Source organism: Dermacentor andersoni, chromosome 10 (genome assembly GCF_023375885.2).
Source record: "Dermacentor andersoni chromosome 10, qqDerAnde1_hic_scaffold, whole genome shotgun sequence".
Lineage (NCBI taxonomy): Eukaryota > Metazoa > Arthropoda > Arachnida > Ixodida > Ixodidae > Dermacentor > Dermacentor andersoni.
This window is the reverse complement of record NC_092823.1, coordinates 83,653,993-83,673,323: the sequence shown is the minus strand read 5'-3', so window position 1 is coordinate 83,673,323 and position 19,331 is coordinate 83,653,993. Positions and strand designations below refer to the sequence as shown.

At 46.5% G+C, this 19,331-nt stretch overlaps 1 protein-coding gene and 1 pseudogene across 3 annotated transcripts in view; one reads left to right on the top strand and one right to left on the bottom strand.

Annotated features, from left to right (window-relative positions):
• Window positions 1–19,331, bottom strand: part of LOC126544188 (BTB/POZ domain-containing protein 10-like) — a 189,015-nt gene that overhangs the window by 77,981 nt on the left and 91,703 nt on the right. Inside the window, exon 2 of one of the 3 annotated variants that reach the window (XM_055062481.2) lies at window positions 11,207–11,275. The exons of the other annotated variants lie outside the window; for them this stretch is intronic. Within the exon in view, the coding sequence (XP_054918456.1) occupies window positions 11,207–11,211 (5 nt within the window). The 5' untranslated portion in view covers window positions 11,212–11,275. The remainder of the gene's footprint in view (window positions 1–11,206; window positions 11,276–19,331) is intronic. 3 annotated transcript variants of the gene reach the window in all.
• LOC126546408 (U2 spliceosomal RNA) lies at window positions 15,550–15,730 on the top strand (annotated as a pseudogene).

Here is a 19,331-nt window from a genome sequence, read left to right as displayed (position 1 = left end):
ATCTGCGTGCGAGAGAACCGGTTAGAAGCAGCCAGATAATCAAAATGGCGGCGGTGGCTTTGATTAATGCCGTTTCGGACCTGCGTTCTGGCAAAAATTCCGGAAATTTGGACGGCGAATGGTTCTTGCGTCCGAAATTTCAGAACTTTCTGTAAATTGATTCCGTGGGGTACGTGGTGGTGCCGCAAAGCCGTCCGTATTATCGGGCACGTCCCAAAAATAGGGGATCCGGAAGCTCTGTCGTTGACTGTTCACTGGCAACTCCTCCAGCCGACGACATGGCAACAAGGACGATTAGTTACGATCCCTCTCTGTTACTCGAAGCTAGCATTAGCAACTTTCGTTCCCTTTCATTTAAAATTAGTTCATTTTCCCTGATGAAGCACAAATTCCCTGCGATTTTCCTGGGTATTTCCCGACCATTCAATATCCCTGAGAATTCTCAGTTTTCCCAGATTTCCCGGTTGGTAGACACCCTGAGTTCTATAAGGAAACTTTGACCGGCACGAAAAAACGAGACGAAATGTCGCGCTAGTCAAAGTTCGCTACAAGATCATGAGCCCACCAATTCGCACCAGAGTCCTGCTAAATTTGTAAGTTTTCTTTTTTCCTCTCAATGGCCGTACAAGAAAAAGGGCAAGATTCATTTATGCGAACGTAGATTCCCTCTCCTTCAGTTAAAACAGAAGAGCGATCTGATAAACCTTCACACTCCCTCCGTCAAGATCTGTCAGAGCTACGAGGTGATGCACCACAGGTGGCGAAAGAAAGCAGGCTTAAACCGTGTAAGATGGGTCCCACGCCCACAATGAGAAAAACTATACCGAGCGACTGACAGGCCGCACGGCCACAGAGGAATCCACTGAGGCGAAGTTGAGGCGACAGGAGAGAGCGTGCGAGAGCTAAATTAATCTAGTTTGAGCCTGGAAAGTAAATGAGCACAGACATGCATATTCTGACTAGCCTTTTTCGCGCGAAATGCCCTTGGTTGCACGAAAAAAACAAAAACAAGATCCCGTGTTATGCGCGCGAACCGGCAGGGCGCTAGGGAGTGAGAGATGTAATGGAGGACGTAGTAGCAGACGACGTGGTTGTACTCCACCCTGTACGGAGCGGCGGCGAGGGAGGGGCCATTCAGGCACCCTATGTCAAGAGAAAGCATAGTTTCCGCGTTCGCGCCAACGTCACATCCGTTACACGAAGCCGATGGTGCAGCCCGGCATATAACACTTTCGTGTTTAAAAAATGGGCCTGGGCAGACCATGTAACGCATAGGGCAGATAACCGGTGGGCCATTAAAGTTACAGAATGGGTGCCAAGGGAAGGGAAGCGCGGTCGAGAACGGCAGAAGACTAGGTGGGTTGAAGAAATTGGGAAATTTGTGGGCGCAAGTTGAAATCAGCTAGCGCAAAACAACGGTAATTGGAGATGGCAAGAAGAATGAAGCCTTCGTCCTGGCAGTGGACATAAAAATAGGCTGATTATGATTTACTCGCTGTAGACACACCAAAAAGAAAAAAAAGTCGATAAGTTGTAAAGGTAACTCCCTCGGGTGCTCACGGAGAAAACTGCGAAGCAAGCAAGCAATTGGACCTCAGCCTAACACTAAAGCTGGCGTGACACGCCTGGCCAATGTGTCAGTAATAACGATTGCGTCATCTGCCCACGGGTAAATGACGTATTGACAAAGAAGTGTACGGTGCGAGTCTAACTTATCCTTTCGCCACAAGATAAGCTCAACGCTAACTTCTTCCTATCTCATTTTCGTCTGCATGCCGTAATCGAACGTGTAAGCAGAATGCTGCCCGATCAGAAACATTGATGTACGTCAAACCTCCATATAACGAACACGAATATGCGTGTATAACGGATGTCGGATATAACAAAGGCATTCTCGTGGTGGATACGACTTCCTTATAACGAAGTTCGACACATTAGACACACGTTAACTTTAAACCGCATCGTCAGGTTGTCTTCGTCCAGTAACATTAGGCGGAAGCTCTAAGGGCGAAGAGTGGACGGACATTCGAAACTTTAGAACCTCAAATCGAACATTGGCCCATTTGATTCGGTCCTTGAATCGAACCGTCACCACTCGTAAATTCGAATATTTCGCGAATGGTTTTCAAACGTTTCAAATCGCCAACAGTGCGCGATCACGTGTAAAATTGGAACAAATGTGCTACAAATTTATTCTCGGAGAACACGGCAGACGTAAAACACGACAAGCTACGTAGCCCGCCACGTCCGGCAAAACCGCCATCATGCGCTCTCGCCGATGGGGCCCGATCGAGTGTGCGAGTAAAGCGCTTATTCGCTCCTAACGCCTCATTTGTGCGTTTAATTAACTACATTTCATAGTGTACAATGTTTTGAAGAGACCCTGCCAGCACTGTGAATATACTAAGATGTGACGATCGAATTATATTAACGGTGAAAACGGCAGCTCATTCTTCTTAAACCATCGAAGAAGCATTCGATTCTGTAACTAGAGCGAAACGGTCTCAAAAATTATTTACATTCTTAGGTTTCACGCGACAAGACCACAATAACATTATGGTGCACGCCGTAGTCAGTGACTTCAAATTGAATTTGAACTCCTTGATATTCCTTAACATGCACCCAATGCACTGTATACACGGATGTTGTTCTTTTTTAATCTCGCCCCCATCGCGATATGGCAGCCGCGGCTCGGAGTCGAACCCACGACCTCGTTCGTTACTCAGGGGCACCACGCCACGTCTTACAATTCGCACAATCATGCGCGTACAACCAATGTAAACTGATATGTTGGCAACGTTAACTCAGGCTTCCCTCCACGTTTTAGATGCGGCTCTCCGTTACAGGAGCGAGAACTAATGTAGGCCTGCGGTTTGCCACGCTCTACGCTGGGCTAACGTCGGGATGATATAGGCTGCACTTAGGCCTACGTTGGCTGGACATAGGTGTTGGACGTCGGTTCAATATTGATTATCATGTGCGGATTTCTTTTTTTTTTTCTTTTTTTGCAGAAAGGCCGCGTCTGGACAAAGAGCCGCAGATCATTGGTGGAATGTTATATAGCATAATCGACAAAGCATAAAAACGCTGTACAGTAAGTACCATGCAAAATGAGGATACCGGTGGGGGTTCACAATTGGCCTTACACTGGCGGCGATCTAAAGCAGGCGATGACGCGAGCTCCCAGTCTCAGGCTTGTTATACAAGATCTGTAGACTTTATGCAGGCTATAAGCTCGTGCCGAAAGCCGCGCAGAGAGAAGGCATTTTCAGTCAAACTTCTATCTTTTCGTCTCCCTGTATTCTACAAAAAAAGGGGGTGTAGGATCAAATAAATGTTTGTAACGCCTGCTTTACGGGGAGGTGGGAGGGGGGGGGGGGACGCTCACTCGATGTGGCGACACAATAAAGCGCTCCGAGCAAGAAATATCTAGAAACTTCGGAGTGCTTTTTTTTCTTCATTTTTTTATAGCGTCAGAGGCAAAGCGCACACCACTTTCATAATGGCCGCCGCCTACCGAGACACACAAATGCTGTATGTGTGGCTTCAAATCGAACAGCAATAGTATATAACGGGACGCACAACGCAGCGCGTTATACAACCGCGGGGCTACATATGGCACGTAATAATGAGCTTATATGCGCGGCGCGTCGTTTTATAAAGTCCCACAGTTGCGGCACTGGAGTCGCGAGGGAATTCGGACGCTTCTCGGAGAATCAAGAAACTTTAGTTCTTTTTTTTTTTTTTTTTATGCCTGCATACAATTCACTTCGTCGCCACCCGTCAGTCTCGCATGAAACTCATCTCTGCCGAATCACTTGACCTGAACGATGACGCAGAAAAAGCATGAACGAGATTACAACTGCCGGGTTTTTGCGCAAGTCACCCGGATTTGCCAGACTGCAATAAGCGCCCAAAAAATGTGGCGGCTACTCGCATCAGCATTCCTCTCAGACAAAATAAAACAACGCAAGAAACAGAACAGGGACGCCACTTTGCCTTTGAAAGACGCAACAATGACGACCACAACAGCGGAAAGAATCGCCAACATGGAAGCGAACTTCCGTGTTCGAGACAGTCGGACCGGCAGACGCAATTTCTCGACGCGTGCGGGGAACACAGGACGGGCCCGTCCGACTGAGTCGGCAACAAAAACAGCAGTGCACGCAACTAAAGCGAGCCGTCGCCCCTGCCAGTTTACCGAGTCGTTGAAAGACCCGAGACGTCAAGTACGAATCTTATTACTTTTACCCTCCCCCTCGCCAAGCACTCGCACCCCCCCCCCCCCCCCCCCCCGTCCAAACGCCTACTAAGAGTGCAACCGCAGGACGGGGTGCGCAGGGGGTTCAGAAACCGAGCGCGGGCACAAAGGCCTCGGCTGAACGGGGGCGAGAGCACCAACTCCCGAAACGCCACACGCCGCAGGCAGGAAACACAGTCTACGGACACGGCATTCATATTTTTTCGCCTCCTTTTAGGCGCGAGCGGCCTATACCGATTCCCGCGTTGTGTCTGTTTAAGAAAACCGCTTTTTGAAAGGGAAACTAAAAAATGCGCCATTTTAAAAGTCAGCGCTCCCCACCGTAAAGACCTATTGTGAACCTAGTAAGGAAAAGGAAAAAGAAAAACGGAGGCGATACCTCGCCAACACGAACAAAGCGAGGATCGGAGAAAGCGCGAGCAGACACCTTTCGCAAACGCATAAGGATTTCTTCAGACGCCGTACAGCTACGGTGGCAGCTTCGCAATCGCACAATTTGGCGCCCCTAAAGTTTGCACAGCGAGTGGCGCCTCGAGAGGCCTCCGGCCCCACCGCGGCGGCATACATAACGACTTGCGCAGCTTGTGTGGCTCGCAGCTGACCTTTTCGCTTCGAATATACGGACCTGTTCGTAAGTATTCTACACTTGGTGATATGGCAGCATTGCGCAAAATACGATGGAAAGCATGAACAAAAAAAAAAAAAAAAAGGCGGGACCAGCACATGACCGTCTGCCATCCTTTGTGTACGAACACACACACACACACGTGTGCGCATTTATTGCACTGTATCCTTCATGAGCATGAACTTATAGCTGGTTATTCCGAAAATACGAGGTAACAGACAGGAAAACTTAATTACAAGGGTCCTCAAAGTTAAACTAACGGTAATTTAATTTACGAGGCTATAGTGGCTAGGTAATGTCTGCATGCAGAGGCTACTAATATTAATCCGCTTTCATGGACACAATTTTCAGAAGTCAATCACCAAACACATAAGAAACAAACAATCCTTAATCTTCTTTTTTTTTTTATCGAGACTATGTGAAACTTTAAGACAATCGCCTTTGAAGACAACTTCACTCTGTTTATTCTGCTGGAACGCATCTTCCGAGATATTCATAATCAAATTTGACACTCGGTCAACTAATTTCGCATTCTGCGGCCTCGACAAAACGTGAAACTCTCACGAATACTGCGAAAAAAATTACAGGGTCTCTTAAGATCGCTCCTAAGAGGTGAACGGCAAAAGCCTCCTCTTCCTCCTGTTGTCATTGGGCTCCTTCTCTTTGCCTCTTCTCTTTCTCTTCATTTTTTTTAGTCATACTGCCCACTACTAAGCATCTTTAGTCATTTGTTATCACTTGTGGTCATTACAAGCCGTTGTTAGACATGTTGGTCATATCATAGTCATTAGTAGTCATTACAAGTCATTTCAGTCATCATTAGTAATTTCTGGTAATTACTAGACATTTCTAGTTATTTCTAATCAACTGTGATCGTTACAAGCCGTCATTAGACATAATGGTCATTTCGGAGTCATTAGTAATCATTATTAGTAGTTATTAGTCATTCTTAACCTCTACTAATCTCCATTATAACGTTATCATTCGCTCACTGTCACTATTAATCACTTTTCATTCTTTAATCTGTTTTCATATGGCGTGATGACGCTTCGGCGGACACTCCAGCGGTCAGGACTGCTGACACAAACTTCACCAGGAGCCTAGAAAGGCTTCCGCCTAAACATCAAAGATACAACAAATAAAAGCCTACACGCGAAAGAAATCAAAGTATGCTCCCATTTGTGCACGCAATGAGCCCTGCAGAGCGAGACGTATGGAGAAAGGTTCCCAGGACCTTACGCTTCCCTCGCGTTGCTGCAAAGCCTTATGAGATTGTGGCACCCGATTATTATTCTAAGTACATACGCACAACTCTCCTATCTCGTGGTTATCACGGAGCTATTACGAGAGCACTATCTAGTACTGCTGTCTACTAGACTGAAACGTCACCTGCGGTCAACCCAGAACCGCACAACGGCTGCGTAGTTTAGAAGGGTAAACTGAGAAAGTAAGTACTCATGCTGAAGTTTCGGCACCAAAAAAAAAAAAGAGAATAATAATGGCAAAGGGATTCAATTCGATTATGGGGTTTTACGTGCCAAAACCATTTTCTGATCGTGAGGCACGCCATAGTGGAGGACTCCGGAAAATTCGACCACCTGGGGTTCTTTAACGTGCGCCTAAATCTAAGCCGACAGGTGTTTTCGCATTTCATCCCCATCGAAATGCGGCCGCCGCGGCCGGGATAAAGGCAAAGGGAGACCACACGGCACGAGCGACGCATTATTAGCGTTGCACGACAGGGAGATGACATTTCTAGATGACAAGGGATAGCAGATAGTCCGTACCGTCCACTGCTTGTTTTCTTTCTTAATTTCCGCAAGAACGTAGCAGAATTAATAGCCGATTACGCAAATAACACTCGCAGTTTTGTAGGTCGTATGTTATAAATTGCGGTAAATATCCACACATCAATCAAATAAGCAGGGTGCCACGCGTGCACAGGCAAACATGAACAGGCTTATGAGTGCTGGTACGGTGAGGGGCGCCGGCAGCGAGGAGGGCGTGTACGTTTCGAAGCAACCGTATCGCGCCGTTTCAATTGCGCCGCGTCTACACAACTCGGATTACACGACCGCCAACAATTGGCGCGCAGGAATCGCACGATGCATCCAGCCATCTCAACTCTCCCTTCGCCCTACAGCTAACAGCCGCAGCAAATACGACCTCAAACATATGGCGCTCGGGCCGCGTACGCGCTCGGCCACGCGCTCGGCCAGGCGGGCAGCCACGACAGGGCTAGAGGGAGAGACGCACGCTCTACTCCCATCGCAGCCGGGAGGCAGCGTACGCTGCTACAGAGGACGGCTACGGCCTCTGTTGATTGGTGTCAAATTTGTCAATGTGCGGAAACCACACGCTCAGCCGTTTCATATGGTCGGCCGACCGTGAGGCACTGCTATGTGACGTCAGTGATGAGCGTCCGCTTATGTCACGTCACTAGTCGCGCTCTTCGACCGTTTAGTTCTGCTATACTGGGTGAAATGGATCGGAATGCATATACGCTGTAAAAATTACCAGCGTCAGGTTCTTGCATTTCTGAAAACGGTTACCGGTTCCTCGCAGCGCCTCAAGTGTATACCATTGGGACCGATCGCGTGGCTTTCTAGATTAAAAAGCATAAAAAAATTTAAATGCCTGCTTGTCCAATTACAAAGTTGATTCGTTTTCAAATGTATGCTTTTGCTGTAAAAGCAATCAAGAGGAAAGCATCGACTACCTCATATTTTTCTATGTTCTATGGAATTTCGAACGCCATTTCGTGAAGCACCCGCTATAATACACACATAAATCTATGTGAACCACAGTTGTCGCCTCATCCCAAACATATTCACTGAAAGCCATGTGCTGGAGTGCACTGTGCAATCCAGCGAACCCGCCACCACTCCCCCTGTCACGTGTCTCTTCACGTGACACCACTCCGCCGCTTCTCGCGCCTGGAGACCGCTCCGTCTCCAGCCCCCCAAAAAAGCTGTTCCGGCAAGCACACACCCTTACTAAAGCTTAGAGATAAAGGCGAAGCTCTTGAATGGGCATACTTTGTTATACTAGTGTGGAGGTTGGACGAAAGCATTCTGGTTGGAAAATACCTGTCTGCGATGGGGGCAAAAGGAGTTGCGTTGTTGTTACGGGCTCATAAACACTGATGTTTATTTGATGCACGAAATTGGTAATGAAGTTTCATGTTGTGTTTTCTTCAAAAAGAAAATTGCACTTTCCGCTTCATTCCCATTTTCTCACTCTCTTCCACCCACTCCGCCCCCTCCAAAAAAAAAAATTTCAGACCGCGACTGCCCTAAATAGACAAAGGTAAAGTTTTGACCTATATAATGCTATCGCGTTAAAACCTTCAGCTGGCAGCTCAACGACCTAAAAAAGAAAACAGCTGTAACAACGGAAAAAGGGCAAATCCAAATATTTGTCTGTGCCGTTAAATTTCCGTTTTTGTTACCTGTTAAACACTGATATTGCGAAAATTCTCGACTGCGGACACCAGCAAATGTTTTGGCGATAAGGTCTTTTGGCTTCGTCGTTCTATACTTAGCGCTCTTGGTGGTGATATCTTCGGCATAATAAAAATAGTTCTTTGTCTAAGCATGCTCTTAATATTTATATCGATAGAGGTGCATTTCAAGAACAAACAGTGACATTCTCAAAGTGTTTTCGCTATTACGTTTAGTAGGCGCAGCGCCATGACACTCAACTGTCGAGCTGCCAATTAAGGGTTGAGGCAAGCTTTCCGTGCTGTGCGCAGACGTACAGCGTCCAGACATTTATGAATTGTGGCAAAAGATATTTAACCAATATTTAACCATTTTTCATGACATAGAGAGCGTCAATCGCACATTTCAAATTATGTTTTGAGCTCATGCAGCTGACACACACATCGCCATGAAAACGTCGGTTTGCGAGTTTCTACAGTCCGCTGCACGGCCGGGTCCGATATCCACCCCGACACTCGTCTCCATCTCGACAGGACGTGGTGGCTGTAAGGCAATCGCAGGCCAACACTGTCCCCAACCTCTACTTCTTACATGTCCTTAACCGCACCTCCAATTCCCCCCGTTTTCCGGGCTGCTGGGGGCACTCCAACATTATTTCACGTAACGCCGAAGTGCCAACACCCGCAGCCTGGACACAGACCTTACACCAACCCAACCCTGGACAGCTGGGAGGCTGTGCTAAGAAACGGACACCCGCAGGTTCAACAGACGCTGGTCCAGCGGGCCCGCGATATCGCCATGGCCACCACTATATCGTTGGACCTATACCTACGATGCCAATAAAGTTATTTCTCTCGCTCTCTCTCTCTCTCTCTCTCTCGTTCTAATAATGTTGACCTAGAGCAGTGAACAAATTACAATTCAGCGGCGTACTTAAGAGGGCACGAGACGCGGCACACAAATTCCCCACCTTCCAAGCCACCTCGAGCTTCACTGAAGGTGTGATAAAGCAGCAGATCAAAGTGTATACCTTAAAAACGTCAACGCAGCCAGGAAAGACAGTGTCCCTTGGCTGACTTTGGCGGGGCATCTTCTCCACCACCGCGTAATTATTCCTGTAGGCAAACCAACCTTGCCATTCGTGGACACCGAATAGGTAAAGTTGTGCATCGATTCTCGTTACTGGACATGTACTAGACACGGAGTTCGAGAAACGAGAAAGGCCACCTCTATATAACAAAATTCAGAACAAAGAACAAAGGTAAGCTTTCTAAACAAAACAAAAAAATGCCCGAAAACGTCTAAACGAAGCGCCTGAAAAGGTTGCGGCACGTTGCCTCGGTGCGACAAGAAAGTAACACTTCTGTTGCTCTCGAACTGGTGCTTAGCACACAGGCCACTGTCGCCTTTGGCACCGGGGGGCTTTTGGTTTTAAATGTTCACAACGCGACCTGTTTCTGTTTTTAAAGAGTACAAAGAACTTTTTTTCGTTTCAGTTCATCATCAGTGTAACTGTAAAAGCCGTGCGCTGCTGGCTTTAGTAAGCAAGTAACAAACGCCAGCCTCTGACAAAAACATTTAGCTTTAACTGGCAGCTGAAGAATATTTTTGACCATGTGCTTCTAGGTAATGTTTTTGGAGAAACGTCTTTATATTTAATTTGGTACGTATTTGTGCACCAGAAAAGAAGAAATAAAGACATTCTAGGCCCATTTCTTTTTTTTTGTGCGAAGCATATTACTAGAGCTCAACCCAGCTCCTCAGGCGCGGCGGTGTCGCCTTCAATACCACGTGACACCGTGACGTCACGACAGAGGAGAAACGGGGCTCCAACTCGCGCCGTCGCCTTCAAGGCTGACCACGTGACACCGTGATGTCACGACAGAGGAGAAACGGGGCTCCAACTCGCGCCGTCGCTCGCGGCGTCGCGGCGGTATATAAGCAGCTGCGCTTGTTTCTAGGTGGCTTTGGCTCAACTCTTGCAAGAAGGGCTGGGTGGGAATCGAACCAGGGTCTCCGGAGTGTGAGACGGAGACGCTACCACTGAGCCACGAGTACGATGCTTCAAAGCGGTACAAAAGCGCCTCTAGTGAATGCGGTGTTGCCTTTGAAACGAGCTTCGTTGCCGCGCCGAACGCTGCGTTGCTCGACGCTCACCGCGTCCAATGCGGGGCGCGTAGTCGCTGCGCCGTAGCCCACTGTCTTACACCCCTTGGCGGGTCGACGGGAACGCTGTCACGTTCCACTCTTGAAGGCGAAGCAGAGTAACGCATGAGTTGTTTCTTCGTCTAGCCGAACCAAATATAGCCAAGCAACAGCAGTTCACCAGGCTAAACAGTGGTTCAACAACTAAAATAAAGGCTAGTATGCTTCGCATCCTCGGCTTAACCTTAGCTAAGCCACAGCCATTTTTCTTATTCTACAAGTTAAAGGTTTAAAACCCTCGCTAACAAGCATTCGACGCAATGCTATCAGTGTCGGCCCATCCTTCGATTACGCTGCCTCCCACGCCAAGCCCGTGTTACAATTAAGCGCGACCAATGCACCGACGGCCCGGTTGTGACCTCCACAATGACATATCGAATGAACTTTGCAAAGCTCGACGTATCATTTTTGATGCGCTCAATCACATAGCCTAAAGTTCAGGGTTAAATGCAAAGCAGCGTTTGATACGCTGGCGGCAGCTTTCAGTCGTTTACCGTTCATCAAACCAATGACTAATTACTTGGTTCCCTAATTATTTTCCTTTAATCTTAACCTCCGCGCTGTTTTCCTTTATACGAATACATTCTCTATCAACACACTCCTTCGTTATCTTTATCAGTGTAATGCTGTTTAGACTTCGCAAAACAAGCAGGCGCAGCAACCAGCTCTCACATCATCCGGCCTCCAGCGTCACGGCAGCGCACGCATACGCAGGAACAGTTGACAGCGACGTCTGCTTACCTGGAAAGAGACGAAAAAAAAAAAAAGAAGAATAAGGGATCAGCATGACAAGCTGCACTTGCGCAGCTCGTAGATTGTCAGCACGCTACGATACCGGCACACAAACACGCGCATAACAAACATTAGGGATAACGCGGAAAGACACTGCAAGAGGGAATAACGAACTCGCTGTGAAGCCCGAACTCGCCCGCTTTCAAACAAAAATAGGCGGTGAAGCAGCCGACCACGCGCAAAAGAAGAAAGATAATAATAATAAACAATCACTCGTCGCGTGCTCCGCTCCCTACAGTAATAACTAAGGTCAGGATCACTGCGATGAAGAACATACATCCTCTCTTTCGGCGCTCGCAATAATAGGGACGTGAACACCGAAGCACACGAGAACACTGCCTGCCATAACATTACATATGTGTCTTTATACTGCTCTTGCAGAGAGGTCACACGTAAAAATATATATTTCTATATTACTGCTAAAAGCAACCGAACGTCACGACCCAATCAAAAGGAGATCCCGCAAACACAGACACAAGTAGGCATCGGCAAAAAGACACGCAACATAAACGTGAGCCCCGCAGAATGTGTCTAGAGGGAACGGGGGCCGAGGGGCAAGACACCCGGTTCCGTAAAAGAAGCAAATAACAGGCAAAAAGGAACAATATAAAGAACTGCGCGAGAAGAATCAATCGATGAAAAGTTTCCGCCCTGGCAATTGTAACGCTGCAGCACAGCTCTCGAGGAGCCGAGCACCCTCCGGATATCGGCTATGGAATGAGAAGCAGCAAGAAAAAAAAGCATATCGCGAGAAGGGATGGTGCGAAATAGAGAGAGAAAGAGAGAGAGAGAGAGATCGGCGGAGTAACCAGCGGTTATGACGGGACGAAAAGGGCCATCGTATATCAGAAGACAGCTGCTACGGGAGGGAGTCGGGATCGAGAAGGAAGAACGGAGCAAAAGGAACAAGGAATTAAGAGAGGGAGAAAAGAAAAGAGAAAGAAAGCACGAAATAGAGAAAGAAAACGAAATGAGGAAAGGAAGCAAACAAACAAAAAGAAGGAATGCAGAAAAAAAGGAAGAGAGGGAAAGAAAGAAGGCGGGGAACAAAAGGCGACGTTGACAGAGAACGACCGAGGGCGAGAATCAAAGATCGAGGAGGGGACCAAAGGCTCAATAACAAAAAACACGCTCAGAAACAGGAATCGGAAGTTTAGTCGGGTGAAAACAGGCCGCTTAGAGAACCACGCGCGCTTTCTTGTTCGCAGCTATGCGGGGAGTACATTTATCCAGGACAGCATGGGTCTGCGAGCGAGAGGCGGAACGAACCGGACAAAGGCGAGAAGAGAAAAACAACAACAAAGTCCGCCTCCATTCCGCACTGTGAAAGTGGACGCACAGCGAAGCTGGTGCCGACGTTAGACGACGTTACACAAGCACCACCACCACCAGCCCAATCGACGTACGCCACGAACGCACGCACGTGCACAGAAGTGCAGCACACATACTCGTTCTTGTTTAAAAGTAAAGCGCGTCAGAAAATGCGTAACGTACGACTTACACACAACCTTCAGACATGATAGCTTTGGATTGTTATTCGAACACAAGAGAAAACGTGATTATGTTACGCGGAAACTCAAGATCAAAGCCCTGTTCCAGCTGCTGCTTGTGGTCTGCCCGAGTGGCCGCAGCCGCTAGATAGCGGTAGCGTTAGCACAGCATAGATCCTCATCCTTGTTGGCCCACCGCCTAGCACAAGTGCGCTATCGAACTAATCGAATCTCTAGAAAAACAAAAAAAAAATGCGTAGGAAAGTTCGTCAAGTACTGCTCACACACAACCTTCAGACATCAAAGCATCGGATTGTAATTCCAATATACCAGAAAACAAAGTTATGTTACGCGGAAACTCAAACACAAACCCTTTGTCCAAACCCGTATTTCTTTTTTTTGGAGGGGGGGGGGGGAGGGGGTTCGGCCAGCCACAAAAGATCCATACCAACTACACTCTTAAACAAATGTACACCCTCTAGGGTGTATATTTGCCACACAAAAATAATAGTCATCTGTCTTGCTTACGTTTCCTTCCTTGAAAACGCTGCGCTCACTACTTTCCTGTCGGGAGTGCTATGTCATGTTGATAACGCACATGCCGTTCGTGACTTGTAAGTACCGGGCTCGCCGCGTTAAACAAACGAAACGCGGAGAAGACAGATGAAGATTATTGTTGTGATGGCAAAAGGGTGTAAGTTTGCTTAAGAGAGTAGAGTAACACCTTCGCCGTAAGAACACCGAAAGTCACCGCGAAAGAAAAAGCGCGATGACTCGGAGCGCTATGCGATGTTCGTCATGTAGAGAGGTCCAAGGAGTAGATTGGCTTCAGACTGCTAAGAAGAAAAAAAAAAGTCGTAACCAACAGGTTTAGCCAGTCCGCTGGCCTGTTAAGCTTCACGTAATACCGGGCTATCGCAGACGTACATGGACGGCAGCGGAAAACGCTGGTAGCGAAACGTTGCAACGCTTTGTTCAACCAAAACGCGTGAGACGCGTTTTCCTGTTACATGGATTAAGAGGAAGCTTTAGCTCGGGTGCTCCTATCTAAATACATGTAAAAGGAGAATTCGTTTTTCTCGGCAACCACTGCACCAAATTTCACGAGGTTTGTTGCTTTTAAAAGAAAAACTTAAAATCTAGTGACTGTTGCTTTCGAATTCTTGATTTAGGTCCTTAATTTTTTTATTAAAAATTGACAAATATCGCAAAGTTAAAAAAAAGAACAAACTATCAAGTTTACAACTCTGTAACTCTAAAACGAAAAACGATAATACAATTCTTTGAATTGCATCTAATAGTACATCTAAAGCGGACAAAATTGATATGCTATACATGAATCTAAAAAAAATTTAGTAATATGGAAATACCGCTTTTGCAGAACCTTTGTAAACAACGTAACAAATTCACGTAAAATATAAAATGACATATCAGATTTGTCCGCTTTCAATTGTCTAATGGATGCCGTTTACAAAACCGCCATATCTGTTTTTGATGCAGAGTTATGAATTTGTAAACTTCGTTCTTCTATTTTTTTCGAACTTCCGAATTTTTGAAAATTCTTTTCACAAGATCCAGGACCTAAATCGAAATTCCGCTTCCAACAGTCACTAGAATTTAACTTTCTCTCTCAAATGCAACAAACTTCATTAAAATCGGTCCAGGGGTTATCTCAGAAAAACGTTTTTGCGTTTTACATGTATTTGAATAGGCCACGTCGGAGTTGGGCCCGAGCTAAAGCTTCCTCTTAAGTGCGCAACATGGTCGGTACTCGTGTTCCGCATAAGCGCAAGTCGCTTGCGGGCCGGTCACGGCAGACACGAGGCGGTAGCTCTCTTCCTACAAGACAGGAGTACAATATGCATTCTACATATAGCAATTGCCTCATAGGAATACTACACATAAGTACTTTACTACGTTAGCAAAGGAAAAAGAGTGCGTCTCGTTGTACGGTTGCCTGCCTGGCTCGTAAGTGTATAGCTATCTACGTACGATTTCTTCTTTTATCTCTTATCGGCACAGGATCGCTTTCGTAACTCTGCACAGACATCGCTCACTCCTGCAAAAACCGATCCCAGGAATGAACGGTGCAAACTAACCTGAACGCGACATTAAATTTTCGTGGATTAACTGTAATGCCATAATACGGGCTATTACTAGCGATAGATTTGATATCCAGCATCCAATCCGGTCACCACGGGCGCTCGCTCGAGAGCGTAGTGAGAGAAAAACGTAATAGTAATGATAATGATATTATTATTATTATTATAACTTCATATCCACAGGCTGCTAAGGAAGTGAACGCCAAAAATTTTAAAAATAGAACCGCTTGGTTTCGATTGCAACGAATGCTCGCACAAGATTATGCAAAAGCAAACTTCGCAACGTCGCATACTGGCACGCAACGGTAACACACCATGAAAAAAAATGATACAAATTATTAAACAGATAAATAAAATAAAACAAAAACCACGCGCCGTACCACTCTTGGAAGGTGGGTGACCAGCGAAGCCGTTTAGCATACGACACAGAGGTGATACAGAATTTTGAACAGTGGTAGGGACTCATTTACCGCGATTTTTCTATAGATTCGCCTGGACGACGGGGCCGCCGCCCCGAGGAAACTAGACACGCGTGACGTTTCAACGGGACCGCCACCAGGGGAGAGCGGAAGGAAAGTAGATACGCAGGCGCTTGGAACGCCGACAAAGAGAGGGTGGTGCGAACGTAGACATGGCCGACGCGTGTCAAAGTGTAGTATCTGTTCTTATGACCTTAATATCGCATACGGGTTTTATTTGGAGACAAGATATTAAACTTATTCTTGCAAGTTGGCGGGCTGCTTGAAGCGTGTTTCACCTTCGCCGCGTGTCAAGCCCGGTATTTCACCATCTCAGGGATCGGCCCACGGTTTTTTCACAGGCGGAACATGCACGGAACCCTAGCGATAAAGGGCATCGCTGCAAAAACAATGAAACGCCCTCAAATAGCGCGCTGTGGTTACGCCTTGGCAGAAAGGTATTCTGCGAATGAGCGATGTCAAAATCCTGAGCTTTCTTGAACGGCTTATTCAGTCGGCCCTGGTGGTGTGGGCTCGCTCACTGCGGTATTGAAAGTCGAAGGAAAAAAACCTGAAACTTCATTCGGGCCAACTAATGTTATTTTGAGTGGGACCAAAAAGGCAGCCGTCAGCGTCTTTAGCTGCCACATCCTCCGCTCACCTGTTTGTGCTTGCAATTACGGCTAAGTCAACCTGAGCACGAAAAGCGATTTGGCGTCAAAGCTAAGCTTCGAAAGAACTCGTACTACTAACTTATTACTCGATTTGCGACACTTCTCATAATGGCTTGTTTGGTTATTTATAGGCTTCACTATAAAAGGGGGGACGGGACGATTATTACACGGAAACTGTGTTACGCCACACGGCAAACGTCTATATATATATATATATATATATATATATATATATATATAAACTGTCGTCGCGCAAGGTAATTTTCCCAAACTCGGTTCATGAATTATTCTACGCCATCATTTTGAAGCGCTTAAAGCCGGATTTACGGAAAGAACCACGGCCCGCGGCTGTCACGGCGTGTTCGAGTCATTTCGCTGCTTATGTTATGCGTCATATTTATCATGTTCGAGTAAAATTTTTGAGGTGTCAAATTCAACGCAACACAAAGATACATTGGGGGTATTTACATGGCTAGAATTTTCGTCACACGCGGGAGGTTGAAAAGCATCGCCCATAGAGCGTTCTATACAGCAAGAACGGTTAAAAAAATGGTTTAATAATTACGAACATTGAAACATTTGAACGGCTGCTACGCAAAGATGCCAGGAAGCGTGCTACCCTCACTCACCGCAGACACGTTTTCACATCGCCTCGACCAGCGCGCCCACAAGCTACATTACTCCACGCCTTTCCGCGTACGGGAACCCACGGCCCACGTGACTTGCGTCACGACGTCCAGCTTTCTTTCCAATTTTCCTGCACCCGTGGCCTCCAAGATCTGAGCGTGAGCCGCCCGATCTCGAAGGTCCTACTGCGCCAGAAGAGTTCCCTGCAAAAAAAAATTACTAGATGGAACATTGGCGGTGCGATCGTTCCCTACCGTGGCAATGATAGGTACAGTACATGGATTTCTTTCATCGGTCTTCGTACTTGTGGCTTCAGATCGTTCTCGTGGCGCCACTAAAACGGAATAACTCCCCAGCGGCAATTTTTTTAAAAGAATCCCGCTCTGTTACCTTAAACCATTAATTTTCTGTTCTCGGTCATTGTAGCCTTCACTGTTTCACTGGGTGCCACTGTTACTATTTGCTGTTCTTCCCTAAACTGGTCGATAAATGAATAATGAAATACCCTTTATCTTAAGTTTCCATGCAATTAGGTTTTTCTGCAGCATGAAGGCAAACGAAAAAAATTCTACTGAGATGCATAATTACTGCGAATTGTGTAACATTCCACGTGTCCCACGTGACTTGAGCCAAAATGCCGAAAACTAGCTATACACATGCCGCGTACGTAGCTGGACAGAATCAAGGTAATTATGTTTGCCGTAGCTTGGAGCAAGTCAGACTATTGTTTGTATTTCGCCTAATTACAGAATAAGTTACGAGTAAAATTTCAGCTTCGAAATATACTCAGAGCAATAGCGCCAATGAGAAAACTGTAGGCCATCTAGCTTTCTGTTGCTCAATACGTGCTACACAGATTTTTTTTTTTTTTTTTCGGTGCCTGAAAGAACTAACGAAATGCAGAGGAGTACCGCACTGTTTTCTTTCAGGCACGGGAAAAAAGCTTTTATGTAGCCCATTTTGAGCAACGGAAAGCTGCACCGGCAATTTCTCAGGATGGTCTACAATATTCTCATTGTCACTTTTGCTCTGAATATATTATTGACCGCAGTTGTAATTATCAACTAAATATGTAATTAGGGAAATACAAAGAAACAGTCTGCTCCAAGCGACGCAAACAACATTACCCTGGTTCTACCCAACTATGCGGCACTCGCATATATATATATATATATTTTAATTTTGGCCCGAGTTACGTGGGGATACAAGTTTTCTCGTGGTCAATTTGCGGAGTCGTACAAAGGCGCGTTTGAAGCCGCAAGGATGAAGTTTAGGCAAATCCACGCACTAGCAATCATTCCCACACTGGCCAAACCGACACGCACTCCGCTCCTGTTAAACACTATAGCGCTACAGTTTCATATGGCATGTTTTTTGTAGTAAACTCCACGGCCGCTCCATGGCATTTTCGGAAGCGCTTCTGCCCGCTCCGAATTTCACGGGAATCTCCGATTTACCCCTCCTGCTCCTATTCGTAGGCTGCAGGCGATACGGAAGCTAGGATGTAGGGGTAAATGAATGCTATGAGCGTCCCCTTTAAAACAAAAGGAGGGAGGGGGGGCTTGCGCCAACAAGCTCTATTTTACTGATTTCGCCGAATGTCTTGCCAGTGCATATTGTTTGCAGTCGAGCAGAGCAGCCGCCAGTAATATTTCTGTTGATGCCATCCAATTAACTAATTAATTAACAGCGCACGTCACAAAAGACGCGGACGACGAACCAGAAAGCGAAGCAGCGCAGGTTCGTCGAGAGTCCGTTGCGCTGTCTTCTTCCGCCACCTCACACGCGTGCACCAACTATGCACAGCCCTGCTTTTTAAGCCTTGAGGCACGCGTTCTTCAGGTAAATGCGAATGCAGTTACGTAAGCAATCGTCAGTTCAATCGTTGCTAAAGGTCCACCTCGCCGTGGCCACAGTGTTGACGCTCCCCGGTCTCTGCTGCACGCGCCATCAGGGGCGAAAAACGAAGGGAAAAAATCAAAAGGCGAAGAAAACACGCCTCTCGTTCAGTGATAGCAAAAGCTGGGCGTATCACTACATACGACATCCATGCTGATAACAAGAACGACGTCCCGAAGAAAAAAAGTAACAATGAAGACGAAAGAAGCAGCCGACAAGACTATGGCAAAAAAAAAAAAAAAAAAAAAAAGCTTTCGAGGCGTCACTGTATAGATAGCACAAGAGGCTCGAAAGTCAGACAAGTGCAAAGCGATGGCGGCGCCAAGTTTAGTGCGTGCAATCAAGCAAGACACTATAATCGGACAACTCTGTCGCCTGTCAAGTTAGTTGATGAATTGAAGTGACGCGCGCGGAAGAGGGCGCGTTATCTGTTAAGTGGAACGCTCGCACAACTACAGGACTGTTCCGTTGCCCGAGGTCAGGATTTATAGTGTATTTTATTTTTTTAGGGGGGGGGGGGAGGGGGGAGGGGAAGGTACGATAGCAAAGCGCTCGCGTTTTTTCGCCAAAATTGACAATAGAATGTACGAAAGCGCCATCAGAAAACACGCTCACGTGGAATATCCATCCAGCGAAATGAAATTCGGGGGCGAGGAAACGGACGAATGAATATCCACACGAGCGATAACTGGACGAAAATATCATATATATATATATATATATATATATATATATATATATATATATATATATAT